The following is a 25,426-nucleotide window of genomic DNA, read 5'->3' as shown; positions in this document are numbered from 1 at the left end:
GTGTGTGCATTGTAGAGAAACCAGATGTGTTTGGCGAGTGCCCTCATGTTTTCCACATGCATGTGGCTGTTCATGGTATGTCTTGGATACCCATCAAAAGTAGGTCAAAACTCCTGCAAGCAATCTATCTATTATATATTTTGTCTGAGACACCTGTGTATGGTTACGACTCAAGTAAATTTCCATTTCACCTTTCTGACAAATCCAAAAGTCTCAGTAGGTTTCAGAGGTTCATCCATATCTATACATATGATCTTTTTAGAGTCGCACCGGCAACATGGAGTCAATTGCAATTGATATTAAGCCAGAGGTGGGATACACCCTGGCAGCCAGTGTGTCGCAGGGACTATACAAAAACAACCATTCATACTCACAGTATAGAGTCTCCAATTAACCTTATCCCAATTTGCAAGACCTACGTAAACTCTGAGAGCCCGCAAAGTCCACAGAGAAAGGCCTGGCTGAAATGGGATCTCAACCAGGAACCTTCTTGCTCTGAGGCGACAGAGGAATAAATGTGAAGTGCATTTCAAAATCATAATAACATGAATTTGATGAAATGTGTTCCAAGGTTCAGACCAAAGACTGAGCCCATATTACACCCAGTGGAGGGAAACCAGGGCCTGAGCCATGTGGCACTTACGAATGAGCACCTGATGGTCAAGCTGGACATGTGTATGGTTGCACAATGTTCTTCCTCAACTGTTTGGCATGAATTGACTTTAATATTTCTACCTCAAAAGCATTTGAAACATGCATCCTGTCTAAAGGCTCCGGAACCTCTTAATCTGATTATTTACACTCTGCGTTGTTCGGCTTTGATCGGGGCGACACAACAATTCCTGTTATTCTGCTATAGTCGACTGTTCTGTGCTGACTAAATGATTTACTATAATCTCATTGTGTGAGTTTCTTTTGATATTTGCACTCTATACAAATTTGACCTTCAGTGACTGATCATTTGAGGCTATGCAGGTGAATAGAGGGCCAACAATTGACGGGGAATGGGAGCTGAGTAAACTGCAGGGTCACAGAGGCTCCATTTTTTCAGAAGGAAAAGTTGTGAGGGGTTTCCCTACAGTGAAGAGGGCAGGGGACCAAAATGAGATTATGGGTGACACCCATGTTGATGCAGTAATGTGGCAGTGTCACTTCTCCCGTGTGAGTGCACGCTACCCGCATGCATGTGTGATAGGGAGGGAGCAGCATGCCCCTCCCTTCGAACACCATTGTGAAAGCCAGAGATTGGGAAAAAGAGCAAGAAGCTTTCTCCATCTGGTTAACATTATTCAGATTCCTTAGTGTTGGATATTCGGTGATGCTGGCAAGAGAGAGAGAGAGAGAGAGAGAGAAGGGCGTGGAGTGGGGGACACGGGGCGAGAGGAAAGTTAAGGGATCAAAACCAGAGGAGGGCGCTGTTCTGTCACAGTGATGATTTAGCCTGATCTGCACTCCCCAAAAATGCCTAGAATGGGAGGGAAAGAGAAATCTGACACTCCAGCATATTTTATGTTAAACTGTTGCTCTATAAAACCAGCTGAAATTGTGTCATTGTGACTGTTGCCAGGAAAGTCTACCAGCTACTATAAGAGCTCAGATCAGTCTTTCAAGTATCTGCCAAGATGTATTCTGGATGCCGGAGTAAGTCATTCCATCAACAGTGGAAAACAGAGAGAGTTGCTGGGTGAAACACTTCCATAACTCACATCCCCTGTGAATCTGTCTCGGCTTGTGGGTGAAAAGGGAGGGCGCAAACTAAAATGGGAGGGAGGGTAAGAAAGAATGTAGTTAGATCTCCTCATGTGATTTTCAGTTTTTTTACTCTTTTTATATAGCTGCTGCGTGATTACGGGTTTGTAGTCTGGGGCTCTTAACATTTTTTTCCAAACCCTCTCTACTCTGTTTTTCTGTTTCTGTTTTTTCTAATTATCCAACAGCATACTTTCCCTTGACTTTTTTCAGTCCTGCAGTGTGACGTGTGAGTGGAGTTCCTGCCTCTGTTTCTTGCCGTGGAGTTTAGAGGGGAGAGGGAAGGAGTGGGACTTGTGGAAAGGCAGACATTTATTTTGACCTGTCAAAGGGATGATGAAGTGAAGGTATAAACAGGAGGAGCTGTTGCTGTTTTGGCCTGAGTGCGTGTACTTTGTCCTCACAGGGGAGCCAGACCAGGAGGAGGCGAGACGTGGAGAGAGGAGAGAGGCTGAGAGAAAGTGACTGACGGGGGAATTAAGTTGCCTTAAATCTGTCGCCCGTGGGCAAAGGTGGATGAGAAGTTACAGTTAAGGAGTCTGTCTGACACAGGAGGAGGGGCACCAGCCCGGGGGGGACCACCAGTTCTGTCTTCTCCCAGCAACAACAGGACAGGATGAGGTACCAAGCCAGGGTAAGTTCCAGAGTGCCGTGATGCCCTTTGCTGTGTTTTCATAGTTAGTAAATGTGAACACTTACCTTATAGTGTAAGCACCAGATCAGAGCCACCAGTTTACTTCCCCTTTCATGGAGGGAAAAGCAAAACAGCACAATGACTCACTATGAGTTTTTTTCCCCTTTTTTTCCTGTGTATGAGTCAGAGTGTACTTTGGTTTTTGTGTAAGCTTTAACTCAAGCAGTCCAAAGAGAATAAACTTGGTATTTTTCCACCATATCCATTATGGGCACATCAGTGGTAGGGAGCCAGCTGTGGTACCAGAGCAGCTCGCCCTGGGATGGGGTGGTAGGGCACGCCATATAAGGAAGACAATCCGAATGGAGTCGGCCCAGCAGAGCTTAGTCATGGGGCCTGGAGCCAAGTCCCACTGTTAGATTGGTCTCCTCGCTGGTTGTCACTGCAGCTGCTCCCTCAAACTAGCAGAATTCTCTGAATGCTCCCTGGTTTTCAGAGTCATTCCCACATTAAGCACTCAAGCACAGTGGGAGTCAGTTAGTCAAGACTCATAGTGCTGTAACAAGCCAACCTCAGGTCACTAAAACTTCAAGGATTACATTGTATTTTGGTTAGATCCCTATGACCATGTATCTCAGCTGAGGATAACTCTTTTCAAATCCTCTAAGATTTCCTCTTAGATGATGTATCCCCAGCGACAGCAGGGTTTCAAGGTTTCTGGAATCAAAAGAAGTGACTTTGGAAAATCACCGTTAAAAGTGATTATCCCTGACATGTTATGGTGAAACAAAGTTTGCTGTGTTTTGCACTCGTGAGAGAAAGCATTTGTTAGTTGTGTGGAAAGTCCGAATGTGGAGCAGTGCACTGCCTTTCTTAAGCAGAAAAACATTTTCTCATGACAAGATCATTGAACACATTCGGATGTTTCAGACATTGGCATGGTTGACACTGTCAGCACAGCAGCCAGTGTACAAGCAAATACCATCAGAGATAAGCGGAAAGAGAGATTAGATGGAAGGAAAGATGCAGACCTGAGTCAGGTCAGGTCAGGTCGTTCTCATCTACCATGGAAGAATGATGTGTATGCTGAGCACAGGGGGGTGTTTCCCAAGTTTCATAATAAGGTGTAAGCCCACTTTATAAGCTGCATGACATAATATGTGATAAGCAATCCAAAGAAAGTCTTTCTTGCAGATAAACTGGAGAAAAAAAATCTTGATCATTTCAAATTATGAAGCACATGTCATTGTAAATTAACAAACTATCAAGGAATTATGATGTTTTGTATTTGGCAACAGCTGCAGCTTCACTGCATCAACACACCCCAAGCAGGGAAAGATAATTGTATTTTCTCTAATCGTGAATGTAAATGATTGGTCAGTTATGTCGAAGTGTTTAAAATATGCACAGCTGATAAAAACACAGTAAAGAAACAATTGGTGGTTCCCACTGAGCACTTGCCCCAAACCTGACCCGAACATTCCTTTGTTGTATCCTTTGGAAAATCTGACTGTAGAGTGTAATTCCTATCTGTAGGAACTAGCCCACCTGCAGGAGCGAGAAGAACAATACTCTGAGGTGAAGCCTAGAGGAGGGAGGGGGGGCTATAGTGGAAGTGTCCGGTTGACTTTTTCCTTTGCTCTCACTTCTTGGCTTTCTTCCACTGTTGTCCTCTTGTTTGCTGAAGGATTTTCCTGCATCTCGTGCTGAGAGATAATGACCTTTTTACTGGCACGAAGCAGCCAAACGAGACTCTTGAGAGGTTCTTGCATTCAAGAGTAACAGAAGTCCGGTGGAAGTCAAGCCCCTTTGTTTTTCGGCTTGTTTTTTATGTTTTTATGAAGGAAACAGTCGTCCTTTTCTTAAATTTGATACTGACGACAGTGCAGCTGCTTTGACTGCGGTGTAATACTGATTACTGTGTGGGACTGGATATTTATCTTAAGTAAGTATTGGGTACTGACACTTGGCATTTTTCATCTCATTGTATGTGCATGGGCATGACTGTGCATGTGGCTGAATGTATTATTTACATCAGGGAAATATTTGTTAATTTCCTTCTGCAGACTTGTTTTCTGTTTGACGTGTATCCTCGCTGCATAGGTTAAACCCCGTCTGGTGATATAGAGCTGTGTGTACCGTGCATACATCACAATACACTATCTCACCACCACACAACAGATGACTCTATCGTGTCTGTTTATCATTTGGATGTCTTAAATGTCTCCATTGTTTAATCTTGGCGAGGCTTAGTGGAACTGTTTTGACCTTGATGTAATGTGTTCAGTAAGTCCTGAGTCGTGGGCTGTGATACTCTGAACATTATATTGAAATACTTATTGTCTCATCACATGAATAGATTCGTTCTTGTTGTGTTTTATTTGGCATGTTTTGTATTGCTGATCACCAGATGTTAATTCTTTCAGAGCTGGGGGAATGTAATGTGCATAAGGTAGATTGGGAATAGGCCTCTTGTGCCCCCTACTTGCCAGCAGTATAATTACATTACATCGAAAAAATAAGAAGTAACTCATGGATACATATAGGTATTAATATAATTAGTATTAATATAAAACCCCATACAAACTGTTGAGCACGGGCTGTGTAATGATGGACTCTTATCACCAGGTGATTCATTTCTGTGTCTTTTCTTCTGTCTTCCTGTAGGAGGTGGACGTTGAGGGCAGAGTGCGCCTGGTGATGGAGAGTGCCCTGACTGCGCGGGACAGGGTCGGGGTGCAGGACTTTGTCTTGCTGGAAAACTACAACAGCGAAGCAGCCTTCATAGAGAACCTGCGGCGACGGTTCAAGGAAAACCTCATCTACGTAAAGACGCCAGTTATATGCTCCAAAACATCTTAGGTTTTGTGATGAGACATATTCAAATTTATTGACTGTTCCTCTCATATTTTGTCACAGACATATATTGGCTCAGTGCTGGTGTCAGTGAACCCGTACAAAGATCTGGAGATTTACTCCAAGCCACAGATGGAACGCTACAGAGGGGTCAGCTTCTATGAAATATCGCCTCACATGTGAGTCACCTCATTGACCTACTGTCAGCTGCCATGATAATGATCTTGAAACTTATTCACTGTGATCAAACAGGATGTATTTATGTATGTTATTATATATATATATACTATGATTCTCTGTATATTATGATTATCATGTACTTTCAGATGGAAAACTTCATACATACCAGAAAATATATGACTACAATGTACACCAAACTCCCAGTTCAATTATTGTATCTTGCCTTATTGAAATTAATATTATAAATATACCTTATTATACAAACATTGAAGCTGCTTTATTTTTAGTATCTTGCTGAATCTATTGGTCCCTGGGATTTGGTGGAGAATGATTTGGATATTATCATAATAATAACATCACTAATAGGTAGGGAAATGTAATTTTATTCTGTTCACACATGAATTAACAGCTCAAATTACAGTTCCTGTCGTCCAAACATTATACCTGTTGGATAAAGTTCACTGAATTGCGCTGGTGTTTGCATAATTTTTCCCTCAGCGTAATATAACTGTGTGTAACTGTTTTCCCTCAGCTATGCTGTGTCAGACAACACGTATCGAGCGATGCGGACTGAGAGGAAAGACCAGTGTATCCTCATATCAGGGGAGAGCGGAGCTGGTAAAACAGAGGCCTCCAAGAAGATCCTCCTCTACTACGCCGTCACCTGCCCCACCAATCATCACATGGCTGCCCTTGGTGACCACCTACTGCAGGCCAACCATGTTCTGGAGGTGATGAACCTTTGACATGTCAAACTGAAAACAGCTATGATCCCATCAAAAGCCCAGTGAATAGTGACTTATTTAGATTTCACAATATAGTGTGTATTTTCTCTGACTGCTCAGAATTAGTTTAAATGGCTTGTTCCTGATTGTTTGATGTTGTTAATGTTTTGTTGCTTTTAATTTCCTTCCCTCTCTCTAATTTCACGGCTCGCTTTCTTTGTCTAGGCATTTGGCAATGCCAAAACATTGAGGAATGACAACTCCAGTCGCTTTGGGAAATACATGGATGTCCAGTTTGACTTTAGGGTAAAACTCCCTCCATGGCGTCCTCTTTTTTTTATAGTATAAATCATATGTACTCACACCATACTGACAATATCTTTTCCTGTAATTCCTCCTAGGGGGCGCCAGTGGGCGGTCACATCCTGAACTACTTGCTGGAGAAATCTCGTGTAGTTCACCAGAACCACGGTGAGAGGAACTTCCACATCTTTTATCAGCTTCTGGATGGAGGGGATGAAGAGCTGCTTAACACGCTGGACCTGGAAAGAAACCCACAGAACTACCAATATCTGGTCAAGGTGTGTGTGTGTGTGTGTGTGTGTGTGTGTGTGTGTGTGTGTGTGTGTGTGCGTGTGCGTTGTCTTTAAAAAAGCACCATGCAATCAGAGCATTACTTTTGGTGTAACATTGATTGTCTTGTTCAGGGTAACTGCCCCAGAGTCAGCTCCATTAGCGACAAGAATAATTGGAAGGTTGTGATGAAGGCTCTGACTGTTATTGGCTTCTCTGAGGAAGAAGTGCAGGTGAGTAGCAGCCACGGTGATTAATGATAGTTGCCCTAACGCAGCGAGCAACACCACTGTTTTGTTTTTCACTCATGTTCTCTTGTTTACCACATTCCCCAAATTAAAGTGGAATAGTTTCAACTGCAGGGCCATAGGAATAAATCTAAGACAAGCTGTGTCCTAACAACATGTATTATACTCTGATTATTATTTCCAGTCAAGGAAAATATGCTCAGTTTCTTATCTTATATTCTTGACCCTGGCCAAACATAACATATGTTATCATCATACAAACATCTAGGACAACTCGAAAAATCCAAATATAGTGCTACAAGTTTGAACCAAAAGGATTCTGTACAGTTTGGTTGTTTAACAAAGTAAAACGTTTCTCTCTTATTAATTATGTACTTTTACATTTACTGTGTTCTACAAAAAACAGTTGCAAGGGCCTATTTTTAAAGTTTGGAATCCTGCATTGTTCAGCTTACTGTTATTAAAGTATTCAGCAAAATTACTCAGATTGTGTATTAATGATATTCTTAGTGATTCTTCCAATCACTCCTCAGACATCTATTGGGTTAAAAGACAAATGATTCAATGAGGTTGACATTAAAGGTTTTTTCTTTCCTGTGTCTAACTTCAGAAATTGCTGAACATCATCGCCGGTGTTCTCAATCTTGGAAACACTCAGTTTGGAGAAGGGGAGGAAGGAGAAACTTGTATTACCACTGAGACCGAGATATCAAATCTCGCGAAGGTCAGAACGGTCCCACGAGTATATTAGATGGGAAAAAGGCATCGCAGATGACAGATGTGTTCTTGTTTTCCAGCTGTTCGGTGTTGAGGGTTCCGCCCTGGGAGAGGCACTCACTCACAAGAAACTTACTGCCAAAGGAGAGGAGGTGACAGTCGGCATGTTCTCGTTCCACAGAATTTGCTGTCTACCGTTTATTGTTGTTTTTTAAATGAAATTTGTCTTGTACGTACATTTGCACATTACAGATGGTCACCCCGCTTAGTTTTGAGCAGGCAATGTCTGCCCGCGACGCCTTAGCCAAGGCTGTGTATGGTCGGACATTTTCTTGGTTGGTGGAGAAGATCAACAAGTCGCTGGCCCTGAAGGTGCAGCAGCAGCTCTGATAACATCTCAAAGACGGACATTTAAAGTCTATTCCCATGGGTGTTCCATTAATTGCTTTATATATCATGTAGGATGAAATCTACCACAGCAGTCAGCCCTCCTCGCTTATAGGACTTCTTGATATCTATGGCTTTGAAGTCCTGCTGCAAAATAGGTTTGGATTGTTGTCTTTTCACTTTTTACGCCACAGTTTAATCTGCTTCTCATCCCACTCTATAAACGCATTTGATCTCATTGCCCTCATATTTCTCCCCACAGCTTCGAGCAGTTTTGCATCAACTACTGCAATGAGAAGCTCCAGCAGCTCTTTATTGAGCTCACCCTCAGATCTGAGCAGGAGGAGTACGAGACAGAAGGAATTGAGGTGAGTCTGTTTCTTGGTTTGGGTTCTCATAACAAATCACATTTTAATAGATATTTACCTTTTCATGCTATTACAACCTGCTCTTCCCTCTAATTTCAGTGGGAGACAGTGCAGTACTTTGACAACAAGATCATTTGTGACCTGATAGAAGAGAAGCACAAAGGCATCATCTCCATTCTGGTAGAAATGGCAACTTCTAGTTTATGCATTTGTCTTTTGATATATTGCTATAATGACATAATGACAATGTGAGTGTCTTTCAGGATGAGGAATGTTTGAGGCCTGGAGAGATTGGTGATGTCTCCTTTTTAGAGAAACTGGAGGACACGCTGGGTGGCCATCCCCATTTTGTCACGTAAGTACTATCTTATGTCTCATATTATTTGACATAGGCCTCTAGAACAAAGACTCCTAACTACAGCTTCAAATTTGTTAACTGTGTGCAGACCTGTGTATGTAACTATGTGTGGTCGTGCATTTCAGTCACAAACTGGCAAATGGAAAAACCCGCAGGATAATGAGTAGGGAAGAGTTCAGGCTGCTTCATTATGCTGGTGAGGTCAACTACAATGTCAATGGTAAGTTTTAACTCAAGGGAGTTGGGTGTCATTGCGAGTGGCGGCGCTTATTACACAGCACGACCAATAACCCACTGATTCCATAATAACAATGTTCTTGTTTGTCTCATTCAGGTTTTGTAGAAAAGAACAATGATTCGCTGAACAGGAACCTGAAAGAGGTGAGCCTGAAGAAAAGCCTCACCACAATCTGTATCAACCTCTGTGTCTTTTGGAGGGAGATTAATTCTACTATTTCACACTTTCTGCTGCTGTTAATAAAGCTCAACAAATCCTGCATATGTGTCACAATATAAGCCTGCCTGGGAGTAAATACATCATGCCCTCTGATGCATTTATTGGAAATAGATGAGGGAAATTGTTTTGCAACTGCATGTTGTGTGCCATGCTGACATGTGGTCATGTGGTTTGTTCTCTTTTCAGGTCATGTGCCAGTCAGAAAACCATATTTTGAGTCACTGCTTCCGCAGAGAGGAGGTGATGGACCAGAAACGCCCAGAAATGGTGAGAATTATTATCTCTCTCTCTCTCTCTCTCTCTTTCCTCTCTCCTCTCTCCTCTCTCTCTCTCTCCTCTCTCTTTTCTCCTCTCTCCTTTCTCCTTTCTCTTCTTTCTCTCTCTCTCTCTCCCTGCATACACACAATTACAAAAAAGTCTGTTTCTTTTTTTGTTTCTGTTTCCATTCATCAGGCTGCCACACAGTTTAAAAACAGCCTGATGAAACTTATGGACATCCTCAGGTCTAAAGAACCATCCTATGTGCGCTGTATCAAACCTAATGATGGCAAGCAGTCAGGTACACGTTTGCACATTGAATTTGTTGTACTGTTGTTATCACTGTTATCAGTTTCATGTCTAGGTCTCAAAAAAGAACATGTTCAAACAAATGAAGGCACATTCTAAATAATTGCTCTACAATGGCCCACATGATGAATAATAAAGTAATAATCTTAAATATAACTAATTATTATCAGAACAGCAAAGTCACGATAACACTCTCTAATTTCCTCTTTTTAGATTTCACTAAAGAATTTATTTTGATAATTCTACAATTCCCCTTTCTGCTGTTGTTAATAAAGCTCAACAAATCCTGCAGATGTGTCACAATATAAGCCTGCCTGGGAGTAAATACATCATGCCCTCTGATGCAATTTATGGGAAATAGATGAGGGAAGTTGTTTTTGAACTGCAAGTAATTCACATCAAAGATGCATTCAGATGACAAAAAGGGTCATCACAAAAAAACAAGAAGACATTTAAAATGAGGAAATATTGAAATAAAACCAGGTCACAAATGCAAATAAATGAAGGCTTTGTTGTTTCTTTTTTTGAGGGAAATAAAGACTTAGTAACTTGTTTAGAACATTCTGCACAAAATCGAATGTATAATAATCATTATAGAGTAGTTTGTGTATATTTGAAGTGAATAAGATGTCTCCATGAAGGAAGGTTTGATGAAGTTCTGGTCAGACACCAGGTGAAGTACCTCGGCCTGATGGAAAACCTGAGGGTCAGGAGAGCTGGCTTTGCCTACAGACGTCGTTTTGAAGCCTTCCTGCAAAGGTGACTGAATTTCTTTCCAAACAACTTACAACCTCAGTGATTGTGTTTACTCTGCGCTCATCCCTGAGATATTATGATTATGTGCAAATTCCCTCAGGTATAAGCCCCTGTGTCCTGAGACGTGGCCCAACTGGAACGGTAGACTGGTTGACGGTGTGTCCACACTGGTCAACCACCTGGGCTACAAGCCAGAAGAGTACAAACTGGGCAGGTGATGTAGTGTTTGAGAATGAGGACAGTGGCAACGTGCAATGTCACAGTTAAAGTTTAAACTCAATTCAGGATACTTCAGAGTAGTGTAAAAACACTTTGCTCAATAAGTTCAGAGAGAGACTGATATGCCTGTGTTCAGGACCTCCCTGACTACCTACATACATGAATATCAAAGATTTTTACTGAATATATTTGGAGATTTTTCAAAGTAAAGTCCAACATTTTCACTGTTTACCCTGTAAAAAACGCTTGCACACACTGGAATTTATCTCATGTTTTGTCAACTGTCTGCAGATCTAAAATCTTCATCCGCTTCCCAAAAACTCTCTTCACCACTGAGGATGCACTCGAGGCAAAAAAGCCAGAGATAGGTAAGTAACAGTGGTCTAGATTTGGAAACAACTGAAATGAAATGAAAGATAATGTCTCTCAGTTATATTATATATTGTTATTGTTAAGTACATTGTTTTGGCTACAGTTTGTGGTAATGTTGTATTGGACTGCAACATATTGTGTCCACTCCTTATAACCTTCTCCTCTTCCCTTCTATAACGATATATATATTTTTCAACACAATCGCTTTATATTTATAAGGCATATTCAACACGACTTGGTAAAGCACAACATATTAAATCAGTGGATCCCATGCTTCACTGAACTATGAATCAGCTGCTGTGCCAGAGGCATCCACAGCAGGACGTCTGGAACACCTCAATGTAGAAGCATAAATCCACCTTTAGGCTCTTTTCTTTGTTTTGATCCAGCGTTGACTCTGCAGACGTCATGGAGAGGCTACAGGGAGAGAGCCAAGTACCAACGGATCAGGCATGCAGGTCAGAGCACCTCCCACTGTTGAATACTCACAGAGCTCAGTCAGGGTTATTATGTTTGGATATTAAATGCTCTTACAATTTTGAATCTCTTGGTTTAGCATTTCAAACTTACTTTACTTTACGTAACATTTCAGACAATACTAATTTTTGGATTTCTTTAATTGTTAAAAGTATTTTATGTAGTTCATGCACTATTTTGGAAGTTTCAAACGCCCATTCTTCATTTGGAGATACAATGGTCCACATTCCAGCTCATGTATCTATCTGAATGTACATACTTTTTTTTTTTTTTTATTCCATGTAGATATTTAATATGTCTGTATTGACAGCTTCTTGTTTTAGTGAACTGTGCTATACTAACCATGGGATGTTCTCTCTGGCTGAGTGTAAAAGTTGTCTTGGTGTTAATATGTGCATGTTTGTGTATATGTAGTGATAGTGATCCAGTCTGGGTGGCGAGGAATGAAAGCACGCAGGAGGGCTAAGAGGCGTCGACAGGCTGCTGAGTTAATCCGCAGGTGCTTGACTGATACTTTGTTGCAGTTCTTTTTTTTTTAAAGTATTTTTAAATCTGTGTTTTGCACATGTAGTTACTTCCCTTCTTGGTATCTGCCTTTTATCCCACTAGGTTTATAAAAGGCTTCATTTACCGTCATGAGGAATACTGCCCTGAGAATGAGTATTTCCTGGATCATGTGCGCTGCTCCTTCCTGAAGAACCTACGGAAAAACCTGCCCAAGAGCGTTTTGGACAAGAGCTGGCCGACACCCCCATCCTTACTCGTTGAGGTAAAAAACTCCCTAACACACCGAGCATAATTCGGCTGAGTGACATCATAGTGTGCGCATAAAAGTAGGAATCCACACAAGTAAGAACCTGCAGACTTATTAATGCAATTTCTGTTTTGCCAATCCCATGGGCCAGGCCTCTGAGCACCTGCGGATACTGCACATGAGAAACATGGTCATGAAGTACTGCAGGAGGGTCCAGCCTGAATGGAAGAAACAGGTACATTGTTGAACAAAGGCACGAAACTTTCTAAATTATAAAGTAATAGATTATTCAGCTTTGTGTTTTTTTTTCTTTCCTGTAGCTGGTGCAGAAAGTTGTAGCCAGTGAGATCTTCAAAGATCAGAAAGACGACTACCCTCAGAGTGTTGGCAGGCTGTTTTTGGACTCCAGGCTTGGTACGTGTTCATAAATACTTTAATTATCTACGCACGTACTAAACACCAAACATCAGACATACCAGAAACATGCAACATTAACAGAGACTTTCCCATTGCTTTGTATAGAACGTGAGCAAATCAATCTCAAGGTCGTCCAGACTCTTGGAAATGACAAAGTGCAGGTGGGACTTAACATTTTGAAAATAATGATGATGATGATAATAATTTGCTGCCTTGCAATAATGTGCATCCTTGTGCTCCTCAGTATGGTGCATCAGTCGTAAAATACGACAGGAGGGGTTTCAAGCCTCGGCCTCGCCAGCTGCTCCTCACTAACACCTTTGCTGTGCTTGTGGACAGGACCAAGATCAAACAGAGGATTGACTACACAGCTCTGAAAGGTGGAAACCATCTCTGACTGGGGGGGGGGGGGGGGGGGGGCGTTATTTGAAATGTTTTAGGTTGTTGAGAAATATCCTTGATCCATGATCTCTGTTGAGCTCAAGCTTTTATTAAATGTGTTCTTTCTTCTTTTCCTTGGGACGAGTGTTAACATGTTATATTTGTAGGTAAAGACATATTAAGATTGTGTGATTTTTTTAACCAGTTAATTAGATGAATTCATTGTGATTGTGTTCTGTAGCTCAGTAAGTTTAAACCAGGTTTTCTCTTTTAACAGGTATTTCTTTGAGCTCTCTCAGCGACGGGATCTTTGTTGTGCACATGCCCACTGCGGACAATAAGCAGAAGGTACAGTAGGACTCAGCAATCGTGAGTGTTAAACAAACAGTCACACAGCCACTTTTAATCCAGCTCTGTGTGCCTCAGGGAGACGTTGTGCTGCAGTGCAACAATGTGATCGAGCTGGTGACAAAAGTAGCCATGATGGCCGACAAGATCGACTATGTCAACATCAACCCGGGCAGGTGAGTCCTGTCTGACTGCTCCTCTGAGCTACCAGAAGTCCATTAGTTGTTGCTGGTCCAACGCCTATATTCTCATCCTGTCTTTATTTGTTACCCCCATGTGTGGCGTGCAGCATCAGGTTTGCTTCGGCTCGTGGCAGAGAGGGAATCATTGATTTTGTCAGGGGCTCGGAGATGAAGGTGGCCAAAGGCAAGCGAGGACATCTGCTAGTGGTGAGTCAGTGGCTGTTCTCATGTCATGTGGGAAGCCTCAAGGGAGGGAGGGATGGAGGGAGACTTTTTTGACATTAAAAAACATTTCGGCCAGCTGACTGTGTTCAATCTGATTTCACTCTGCAGACTGTCCCTCGCACAAACAGCACATGAAGAAACCCGAAAACAGCTGCCAGGCAAACAATAATCCTTTCAGCTAAACAGAGGATTGCCGCTCTGAAGTCGTCGTTGTTATTTGTTAGTTTGCAGCCATCAGGATGACACTGCCTGCATACACAACATCCTCAACATAAATAAGATCCTCTAGTGATCAATATACAGCATTTTTAAAACAAGAATGTCTTGTGATGTTGCAAATGAGCTTTTTCCCCCCAATAAGACAAACATAAAATGAAGTCATCACAGTTCCAAATGCTTAGTCTCTTTATTGTCATTCACACATATATGTATCTATCAAATACAAAAAAGTCTTATGTAAAACATTGTATCTCTGTCTTGTAATAGAAATAAAACAAACCACTTTGAAATAAATAGTATTCAATAAATATGTCAATAAATAATAAAAAAATATCTTTGAAATGTCTGGTAGATAGAGAGCTTGAAGGGGAATAACAGTGTTCTCTCAGTAATGTGAGCTCATTGCTCACCTAGAGTGGGAGTTGAGAGAGAAACTTTGGGAAATACCCAAGAAAGTCCTTAAATATTAGAAGATGCTTAAAATAGAGCTCAATGTAAAGTTTTGACCACATCACTAAAGTTAAATTAAAGTTATCACAGCTGTTTTTGTCTTTTTTTTCTCTTGGTGCTAATTGTCGGTTCAGCTTCTGTTTTGTCTGTCTGTCTGCAGCACGTGTGTTTTCAGGGTGACAGTGCTTCTCAGTATTGAGTCATACATGTGTCTTGGAAGCCAGCAGGAGGAAATCTCTTGCCAGCTTGGTAAGGTAAAGGTCGAGATCCCTCAGAATGATGTAACCCTCCACTCGCCGGTCCCAGATTGTTTTGGAGCTGGGCTCTGGGCTCAAGGGTCTTTGTGCCATAAGAGATGCCGGCCTCATCCAAGAGCTCTTCATGTAACTCATCTGGGGAAGAAAGGAAAAAAAAAAATTACCGGACTAGTCTTGGTGTCACTTCCTCCCAAGTTTTACAAAGGGGACCGCATGTTTGCAGATTTGAAACTGTGGCTACCTGACTGGTGACTTGGCTCATCAGGTCCCTCAGATCCAGCTGAATGTGCCTGATGCTCTGAGGTAAAGTGGTGCGCACCGCCATGTTCTCGTTCTCCTCCTTCTCCAGCTGTTTTCTCTTCCACTCAAGCTTATTCCAGTAGGCCTGCATGTCCATGAGAGCAGCATGCAGCCGTTCCCAGTCCTGCACGCACAACACCAGACAGTCAGATGGTTGCATAATCAAGATGTTGCTCAAGCACCTTTTAAATGTTTGGTATTTAAAAAAAGGGGAATTCCACTTAAGGTTTTCGATTCTGCAAGGGGAGACATTCTGACATTGTCATCAGGTTTTGCTTTTGTTGGGGAAATAGATCTGTAGAAATTTTGAGAGACTGTTTTGTACAGGGGCGGGGCCGGGGGGACCCCAGCTGAAATCTGATTGGCCCCTGCAGTGCCTCCTGTTCTGTGTAGCATTTCATGTCTATCTTTTTTGGAAGAACACAATGTGCTTTAACAAGGAACAATTTTCTAAATATATCCAATGATGTGTGGCTTAGCTCAAAGCTATAGAGCTGACAGTCAACATGGAATGACTTAAATGTGATCAGGTATTGTGCATGGATGTCGGACATTGAATTGTGGCCCCTGACTTACATAAATCTTAGATCCAACTCTGGTTTTGCAGAATAATCATCAGTTACTACTATAGATTTTTTTTATGGAACTGTTTTGGAACACAAGCAGATACTAACCGTCAGGTTTATCCAGCTGTAGAAATCTGTCGAAATCAGCGGCAGGTCCTTTAACTGTCTGCTTCTGTCCTCAAAATGCTTACTTCCCAACTGCTCCTCCTTCTATTAAAGTAAACAGAGTTGTAATGAGAGAATGTTAATGCTGGATGTGTCCAAATTTGGCCAGGAACAAGGTGGCCAGTGTTTTTTTTTCCAGTACTCACATATTTCTTCAGCAGCTGCTGGACCCGGGATCGGGCAGACCTCGTGAGACGAAAAGAGTTGTTATATTTATTTCTCGGGGGGACCGGGGACGGAGCAGAGTCCACGAAGATCAGTCCACAACAAAGAAGGATGAGAGCCTGCTTCCAAACAGTCATCTGAAACAAAACACATGCTATTAGAATAAATGACCTGCCGTGTCACTTCCAACACAAGCTGCAGCGCTCTGGGTTGATATACTGGTTTTCTTTGTGGGAACTGTCAATAGTATCTGAGAGGAACGTAATGAATATTTAAACATTTCTGGAAGAACATCCAACCCACGTGCTTCAGCCCCTCGACAGATAGCTTCCCTGTATGAATTTCTTCTGTAATTTTGTGACACCACAGTTATTATGGTTGTACATTTATAGAAACAGTTTCCTCTAAATAGTTTCAATGTGGAGGGAAGCACTTTGCACTTCCGTGCAACGCAGCCTTCTTGGTGAATCAACATGTTTCTCACCCAGCGAAAGCATGACAGTGCTCTGTATTTACCAAAAAATCTCACTCACTTACACACAAAAATAATTGTTGTTGGAGATGAAATCTTTTTTAATTCTAGACATCATGAAGCATTGCAGCACAACTAATTCCAGCTACATGAACTCCCATTAACAGTCTAACTGTCATCTGTTTGTTTTTTTCTACATAATATTCAAAATTTACACTCACTCTTGTCTTTCTATAGATGTCAGGACACCTATTGGCATAATGAATTCCGTAGTCCCTTACCTTAACCTTAAAATGCCTAACCCTAACCCTAAAAACTATGTATTAACCCTCAAACAGCACTTGGACTTTGTGAGGACCTCACAAAGTCAACGTGTCCGCTCAAGATTAGTATTGAACCAAATTGGCACTCATAACTATAGATAGACATGCACACGCTCACCTAAATTCACAGTCATTTCTCAATAACATTACATTACAGAACTTTACATTGACTCCATAGCTACTACATGCCTAACCCTAACTTGACTAACATAATCTAATAGTAAAACATGGCTTTTTTGTCCCCATAAGGAAGACAAATTATATGTAGCATAAATAATCAAAACACCAAACTCATGTCTCTACTTTCCAGATGGGCTTACCTTGGAGGAGTAGTGTACAGCAGTCTGAGAAGGAAATATGCATGCTTGAGTGAAGCTCCATAACAGTATTTATGTGTGATCTTTCTTTCGGTTTATGACAAATCTGGAGTTTTTTATTTTTTCCTCTCTCTCTTTCTCGCTCTCTCCCTCTTTCGCTCTCTACTCAGCATCTTGTGGTCACCACTGTGAAGGCGGGAGGAAGTTGTAAGGAAACTGTAGTGCTCTGTAACGGATCTCAGTCATGCTAAAAAAGAAAATCTACTTCTACTTTTAGTTTTTGCTGTGTGTTGAATATAGTATAGTAGAGCATGTTTATTCAATATTACTGGACAATTTAATGCCACACAGAGGAAACAGCAGGCAGATGAAACAGATGTTGTTTCTTCAAATAAAGATGACAATGATGATGATTATTAATATTATTAGTAGTGGTAGTAAAAAAGCAATGGGAACCTTCAGCGTAAACTATAAGTTGCTTTTTAAAATTAATTACTGGTTATATTGTACCCCCGGCCTATTACATTTACAGCATGTATATTAATGTGCTCTGTCTCTGTTAAATAAAAGCATGTTACAATGTTAGTCATTTATTCCCTGTTGTTGTTCCTGCAGAGTTTCATTGCTTAGTCATGTAATTGTCACAGTGAAAGTGGTAGACTGGTAAAACTACTAAAATCTGAAACTTCTTTATTTTCCAGAGGAAGTGAATTTGAGTGTGAACCACTGCATCTTCAGGGAATATTTCAGGAGTCTCATGATGCAGATGAGTAATGAATCTCCCAAAACCAAATTCGAGAAAAGGAGGTCCCCCCCCCCCTGTCATTGTCACTGACAAAAACGTTTTTTATTTAAAAAATTAAATATGGATATGCTGCAGCTGAATACAAAGGGTTATTTACAAAACAAGTGAATTTTCCTGTTCAGAATAATTTGCTCATAGGGATTTCCACAATTTATCATAGTGCCTTTTAAAGATTTGCATTTCTTTTAATTACGTTTTCTATTTGACACTATTTTACTCTGTTAAATTATTTGTTATCCACCAAATCTTTGACTCAGTGATCGTAATTTTTAATGCTGTAAACTGAAAACACTTTTAATTGAGTCCAATAACCCCTGGTTTGAATATTTCTATTTCTTGTGTATGAATACAATGGGAATCATTTCTGATGTTTTGACTTTATAACCATTTTTAATTCGCTAGATGGTGTGAAGCCCTTCATGCAGATGATGATGCCATTTCTTTATCAATAGTGCATGATAAGTCAAATTTAGTAAGTCGTCACTACTAAATCACAGACCTCATTCTCCATGTTGTTTTCATTCTCTCATTCGCAGGCTGAGCCTTTAAATCATGTTTTTTGTTATCAGGTGCTGAATATTATTCCTATTTTAAAGATGTATATATTTATTGTTTCCAAAATATCCTGAGAGAACGGCTCTGTCTTGTAGAAAACTGCTCAATAATGATAGTTATTTATTGATAATTAGATGGACGTACAATCCTAACCAAAGATGAATCGAATGGGACCCAAATGGAAAGTCAACTAACTTTATATGGAATTATAACTGGTTGATATTCTGTAGCCTCTTTGAAAACCATACTGAACTAGTAAAAGGCTTTAATCAATGGATTTTTTAGCTTAGAAGACATTTAGTTTGAAATATATGTAAGTACAGTGCCAGTAAAGTTTGGTCAATCTGTCTGGTGGCTGTTTTGCAACATTGTTGCATGATCTGGTCTTTTACTTCACTCTGTTACAAACATTTAGACGTCATATTTATCCATCACTATTATGTGTGGCTTGATGAATCGTCAACTGGGGCCTTTTAGGTCTGCACAAAAAAAGTCCTCACATTTAAAAATGTTTTGATTCTACTCATCAAATACGAGTGACATGGGTCACATTCGACTGATGGAATAACCTGATAGGATCAGATGTGCCAGCTCAAACTTTCAGAATAAAGGGGTACATAGAATGATGAAAGAAACCCAACGAACTGATGGAACATAGAGAAGAACAATACCCATCCATCCATTAACTATACCGCTCATCCTTTAAGGGTTGCTGGCATCGGGTGGGTGAGCAGGTACACCCACCCTGGACGGGTCATCGGCCTGTCACTTGGCCAGAGACAAATAACCATTCACACTTTTAACATTCAGTTGCATGTCTTTGGACTGTTGGATGAAGCTAAAAAAACTCCCACAGAATCAGGAAGAACATGCAAATTCTTCAGAAAGACCCAGGACCTTCCTGCTGCCAAACACTTCAATACTGCGCAATCCATCATGCAATACTTTTAAATAGGCCTATTCATATTTTCATCACCACAGCAGCTATGAAATGCTGTCCTGGATAAAAACTAAACCGTCACCATACAAGCAACATTTTATAGAATGACTCATTTGGAGAACAGTGACATTTTAAAAGAGCAGGTTTATCATTCGTAGTACATTTGTCTCAGTCGGTTTTTGGCAAAAAAAAAGGTTAATTTAGGACACAACAACAGAAAAACAACTTGACTTACATAGAGATCAGGGTGCAAATTTATAGGGTGATGTCATTTCTTTGAATTTAGCAGGTTTTACAAAACACACATCGCATAGTAAATTCATTAAAACAATGCATGAGCCTTAGACGGAGTGACAGGGCAAAGGTGAACCATTTTTATGAAATCTGAGAGGAGCCATGCAATTCATTTAAAAATATCAAACATTTTTATAAAATCCTCGAAAATTTCTCTGCACTAGTAACACTCACCACAGTTGGTTTCAACCTACCTCTTTGTGGTTGGCCAGTTTCGCTTTGGCATAGCCGTGCTGTTTCGTTTTGCCTGACAACTGCACAGTCTGTACTGTAACTATGCACTCATGCCATAGGTGGCCACTGTAACTGTTCATGAGGGTTCAAAGATCATCTGTCTGACAACCAGTCTCTGATTTACAGTTTATAACTCAGAGATAACCTGAAAGACATTTATCACCAACTGAATTCAATTAACCAACATAACGTGACTCTTTCCCCTACAGTGATCACAAGGTAGTATATGGTAGTAGGCCTATTGAAATTGATCGAAATTGTCAATGAATAAAATGTAAAGTATATGTTTATTTACAGTGTTTGTATTACGTTTATTTTAAACTTATCAGAGCAAGTGCATATAGGTTCTAAATGAATACTCCAAATCTGATTTATTTTCTTGAATTGTTCAAGTATTTATTATAATTAGATTTTTAAGAAATTTCAGAAAACTAGCACCAGATTATCTCTAGGCTGTTAAGATGTTGAGTGGGAGACAGGTTGGACTGCAGGTCTGACAATATGGCAGTGAGGCCAAGACGTGTCTGACTTTGAAGGACAACATAAGGTTACGAGGGAGAGCAAGTGTTTTTTATCTAGTTCAGCATCTGAATTTGTCAGTGATTATTTAACTGCAGTTATCGAGTCTTTATAGTTTTACTGTGATGTTGTTATAAGCCCTGCCAAGGAGGTTATAGGTTTTCATTGCTGTTTGTCTCTCTGTCAGCAGGATCACTCAAAAGTAAATTTGACCGATTTCTCTGAGAGTTTGTGGAGGTAGAACCTGTTACATTTTGGAGCGGATCCAGAAAACGGGTAGCCTGACGTTGTCAGACTTACAATTCTAGTCAGAATGTGAGTCTGAGACCGCTCCACTGGGCTGTGATTATGGGGCGTGTTTCAACTGACCAGGAAGTAAAATTCTTCTTCGCTCAATTGGATAGACCTACAACCAATCAGAGCAACGTAGTATGTTATATATAGTATATTAAATAACAGCTGGCTCCCATCCACTCCCATGTTAAAACTTTGTGCCGGTCACACCGGAGGCTCAAGCACCGCGAGGCAGCCTTGGCGCAGCGCGGTGCTCCAGCCTCCGGTGTGACCGGCACAAAGCCGTGCAGCGATCTACTGGATCAACGGGTGATATTATTAGCGCTGCCCGGCGGTTCAGCGTCGCTTCAGTGTCCGTTGTGAACAGCCCAGCGCCGGGGCGATAGGGATTAGCGCGGTGCTTTGGCGTCGCCTCCACGTTCTGTGTTCCTCTTTCAAAATGAATGCGCTGTCGATGTCTTCTAAAACAGACTCAATGGCAGCATCTACACATCTCAGCTCGCCAGCGGCAGGCATGTTTGTTGAAAACGAATTCAACCCAAGGGCACTTTGATGACGTGGTTGATTACGTTACCGTTGATCATCTGTCAATCATCGTATAAAGCCCGCCCTGACAATGTGATTGGCCCGGTCGGGCATAATATTTTCCCAACGGAGCGACTCCAGACCGAACCGCCCGACCTAAAATGTTGTGGGCGGGGCTAAGTTCGTCTGGCATCCAGGCTAGAAAACGGGCAGATCCATGAATAATTTATCTCGTTCTTTAACATGGTAGGATCGGCTCTTGGCCTTTTTCTAAGGGAGGTATGGAAAGGATCATTGTTTATGAGAATAAAAAATTCAAGAAACGTCAGGATAAGGGGAATTGTTTAATAAATAATTTCCTTATTCAAACTGTTATTCAAACTGTTTCTGGCATAGTTGGTAAAGCTGTCCACCATTTTCCTGCCATTGATAGCATCTTATGTGGCTATCAACTAAATCCTATCCAGGTCACACTCTGCTTTTGACGATATCCAAACATCATTCAATTGACTGGGGCTCACCAATTCACAATGATTGTTCTGACTCCTGAAAAGACAACAAGAATACATTTTACAATACAAATCACATCTAACTCAAAAACCAAAAATTAAGATTGGTTTCTTTGACGAAAGAAAAAGGTCATATAAGATAGTAAACTGCAGGTCAGTGGGTGAGCCACGGTTCATAAACAAGTTGGACTTCCTCTCAGAAATAGAAAATGCTGAGCGCTCCCAGAATTAGCATGATGTGGTCGCATAAAGAGAAGGGCTTCCCTCTGTTTAAAAACCTCCCCTCTCTAATTCCCCGTGATACAATATGTAAAATCTCCCTTATGACCGGCAGAAGTTACTCTTTTTTCTGTCAGAGACCATTTGTGGTTTTAGTTGTGTTGAGGACTTCCTTCCCCTTTTGAGAGTTTGAACGGCATCTATTGCTCGAATGAAAACCAGTTCTCTTATTCCACTTATTGTAAATGAACATATCATATGAGTCATGCGTTCGCACACACACCCACACACACACCCCCACACACAAACACACACACCCACACACACACCCCCAAACACAAACACACAGACACACACACACACACACACACACACACACACACACACTATACATACAGTATACTTTACATATACACTCCTGATCAAAATCTTAAGACCAGTTAAAAAATTGCATGAATTTGCATTTTGCACTGTTGAATCTTAGGAAGGTTCTAAGTAGAGTTTCAAAATGCAAAAAGAAGAAATGGGAACAAGAGACCAAAAGTTGTGAGCAGGCAATTTATTGAAAACAACAATTTAACTGAAGTAGGCTGTTCATCAGCTGATCAAAAGTTTAAGACCACAGCTAAAAAACTAAAAAAAAACTCCTAAAACAGAAATGAAAGTGTCAAAAACGGACTCAGTAATGAGTAGCTCCACCATTATTGTTTATCACTTCAAAAATTCGTTTTGGCATGCTTGATGCAAGTGTTTCCAAAAGGCTAGTGCGAATGTTGCGCCAAGTGGTGAAGATGGCTTCACGAAGGGCATCCACTGTCTGGAACTGAAGTCCATTTTTGTAAACTTCCCTTGCCATCCATCCCCAAATGTTCTCAATTGGATTAAGATCAGGGGAACACGCAGGATCGTCCCAAAGAGTGATGTTATTCTCCTGGAAAAAAGTCTTGGTCAGACGGTCATTGTGAATTGGAGCGTTGTCCTGCTGAAAAACCCAGTCGTTACCACACAGACGAGGGCCCTCAGTCATGAGGGATGCCCGCTGCAACATCTCCACATAGCCAGCTGCTGTTTGACGCCCCTGCACAACCTGGAGCTCCATTGTTCCATTGAAGGAAAAAGCACCCCAGATCATGATGGCGCCCCCTCCACTGTTCCGCGTAGAAAACATCTCAGGTGGCATCTCCTTGTCATGCCAGTAACGTTGGAAGCCATCAGGACCATCAAGGTTAAATTTTTTCTCGTCAGAGAATAAAACTTTCTTCCACCTTTGAATGTCCCATGTTTGGTGCTCCCTTGCAAAGTCTAAAAGGGCAATTTTGTGGCGTTGAAGGAGACATGGCCTTTGAAGACGTTTCTTGTTTTTGAAGCCCTTCCTTCCCAGATGCCGTCTAATGGTTATTGGGCTGCAGTCAGCACCAGTAATGGCCTTAATTTGGGACAAGGATCGTCCTGTGTCTTGACGGACAGCCATTCGGATCCTCCGGCTCAGCGCCGGTGAGATTTTTTTGGGTCTACCACTTGATTTTTTTGTTCCATAACCCTGAGGATCTTTTAAGAAATGCAAAAGGACTGTCTTACTGCGTCCAACCTCAGCAGCGATGGCACGTTGTGAGAGGCCTTGTTTATGCAGTTCAACAATCCTACCACGTTCAAAGACGGTGAGCTTTTTTGCCTTTGCCATCAAGAGATCTTCACAGTGTGATTACTTGACAGGAAATTACATGGAATCCAAATTTTTGCACAGATTTAGGCTTTTAAAGGCTGTGGTCTTAAACTTTTGATCAGCTGATGAACAGCCTATTTGAGTTAAATTGTTGTTTTCAATAAATTGCCTGCTCACAACTTTTGGTCTCTTGTTCCCATTTCTTCTTTTTGCATTTTGAAGCTCTACTTAGAACCTTCCTAAGATCCAACAGTGCAAAATGCAAATTCATGCAATTTTTTAACTGGTCTTAAGATTTTGATCAGGAGTGTAGTGTAACATACTGTAACACATAGATAGATAGATAGATAGATAGATAGATAGATAGAGAGATAGATAGATAGATGGATAGATAAAGAGATAGAGAACAAGAGAGATAGATAGATAGATAGAGAGATGTTTGTTGGAAAGCACAGACACAAGAGGGACGTCTCGATGTGCAGAAGAACAAAAAGGCAGCTGCACAGTGTCATTGTGACAACAATACATTTCTGACCTGGCTCGGGACAGTTGACCTGATATAAACAACCCAGGTTTTCTGTTTAGTTTGGATCACTTTTTTAAAAGACAGGGTAAGAGAGTTCAAGGGAACCAAGACTGACAACGAGAGGGGAAGTTAAAGCTTTCTTTCTTTCTTTTTTTCCACATATTCATTTACCAATAGGGGTAGAGGCTTTATGGTAAGTTCTTTATGTGCCAGATAAAAGTTATTTATGGAGTCAGTTGACAGAAGGAAAAAGACTTGAAAAGAAACTACATTGTAATGGATTTTCTTTTGTCTCAAAGAGTTATTTAAGAAGTAGAACATTCCTGTTGAGGAAAATGACCGGATGCTAATTTACTATGGAACATCTCAAACACGTGACATTTCAAACACATGAAAATGCGGATTTAAAGAAGATTTATTATAAATTAGATCACAAGTTGTTCAAAAGCAAGTAGCTCCCCTCCTTAAATCTTACCGCTGCTTTTAATAGAAAACACTTCTAATCAAGGTCAATGAGTTTTGACTAATTATCCCACAAATGTTAAAGAATTCCTGAATCTGTATCAAAATTGTATGTGATTTTCAACGAGGCACGTAGGTTTCGTGGTATTCCAACCAGTTGCATAATCTTGCTTACAAACAAAAATACAAACTGGGGTGCCAGGGCCAGAGGGCACTGGCATCATGCAGTTGGAATCTGATTGTGCTGAGTCAGCATTCAAAGACCGTTTTTTGACCTCTAACATCGACTTCATCAATATCTGGCCAAACTCTCTCCAAATGTAGCTGTAAGTTCACTCAACTCTGCACAGTCAATCATTGTGAGGGGATCCTCAGTGGGAAGCTCATCAGATAAATACAGCCAAATAAATTGTCCTATAGACGTCAACATACCAAGACATACTTCCCTCACATGAACTTTGTTCATCCATCATGATTGTTCCCACTTGACCTCCTCTTTACTGTGAAAGGGGCTTTTTTGACAGTGTGGGGCAGAAGCAGCCAACACTGCACGAAAACATCTGAGGACAGCTGCACAATCACAAAAGCCATTATAGCACAAGAGAAACCATTTTGCTGTGTCACCTCCAGCTGGGCCATGGTCTAATATGTTTGGACAGCTTGATGTTTGAAGTCTAGGATTGAGTCACCACTGCAC

At 41.0% G+C, this 25,426-nt stretch overlaps 2 protein-coding genes across 3 annotated transcripts; one reads left to right on the top strand and one right to left on the bottom strand.

The window, feature by feature from the left end:
- Positions 1–1,488: 1,488 nt before the first annotated feature.
- On the top strand, positions 1,489–14,703 carry myo1ca (myosin Ic, paralog a). Of its 2 annotated transcripts, none has more exons than XM_053440896.1 (33): positions 1,489–1,641; positions 2,156–2,383; positions 5,051–5,209; positions 5,303–5,418; positions 5,952–6,150; positions 6,370–6,450; positions 6,546–6,725; positions 6,852–6,950; positions 7,576–7,689; positions 7,763–7,834; positions 7,935–8,054; positions 8,145–8,227; positions 8,332–8,437; positions 8,537–8,617; positions 8,701–8,792; positions 8,921–9,015; positions 9,130–9,176; positions 9,439–9,519; positions 9,706–9,811; positions 10,461–10,578; positions 10,676–10,789; positions 11,086–11,162; positions 11,556–11,624; positions 12,058–12,142; positions 12,253–12,412; positions 12,549–12,632; positions 12,718–12,811; positions 12,920–12,975; positions 13,059–13,194; positions 13,473–13,543; positions 13,622–13,719; positions 13,833–13,932; positions 14,059–14,703. In XM_053440896.1, exons 2-33 carry the CDS (start codon positions 2,366–2,368, stop codon positions 14,083–14,085), a joined length of 3,138 nt encoding a protein of 1,045 aa, XP_053296871.1. In that variant the 5' UTR covers positions 1,489–1,641; positions 2,156–2,365; the 3' UTR covers positions 14,086–14,703. The 2 variants fall into 2 exon arrangements, with proteins under 2 accessions (XP_053296871.1, XP_053296870.1); XM_053440895.1 differs by lacking the exon at positions 1,489–1,641 and adding an exon at positions 1,774–1,978.
- LOC128456642 (uncharacterized) lies at positions 14,332–17,359 on the bottom strand. Its single transcript, XM_053440897.1, has 5 exons — positions 17,188–17,359; positions 16,054–16,209; positions 15,851–15,952; positions 15,118–15,300; positions 14,332–15,011 (listed from the first exon to the last, which is right to left on the bottom strand). The coding sequence occupies exons 2-5, from the start codon at positions 16,207–16,209 to the stop codon at positions 14,820–14,822; spliced, it is 633 nt and encodes a 210-aa protein (XP_053296872.1). The 5' UTR covers positions 17,188–17,359; the 3' UTR covers positions 14,332–14,819.
- Positions 17,360–25,426: the final 8,067 nt, after the last annotated feature.

This window comes from Pleuronectes platessa, chromosome 15 (genome assembly GCF_947347685.1).
Source record: "Pleuronectes platessa chromosome 15, fPlePla1.1, whole genome shotgun sequence".
NCBI classification, from domain to species: domain Eukaryota; kingdom Metazoa; phylum Chordata; class Actinopteri; order Pleuronectiformes; family Pleuronectidae; genus Pleuronectes; species Pleuronectes platessa.
Note: the sequence above shows the minus strand (reverse complement) of the source record. Positions and strands in the feature narration are given on the sequence as shown.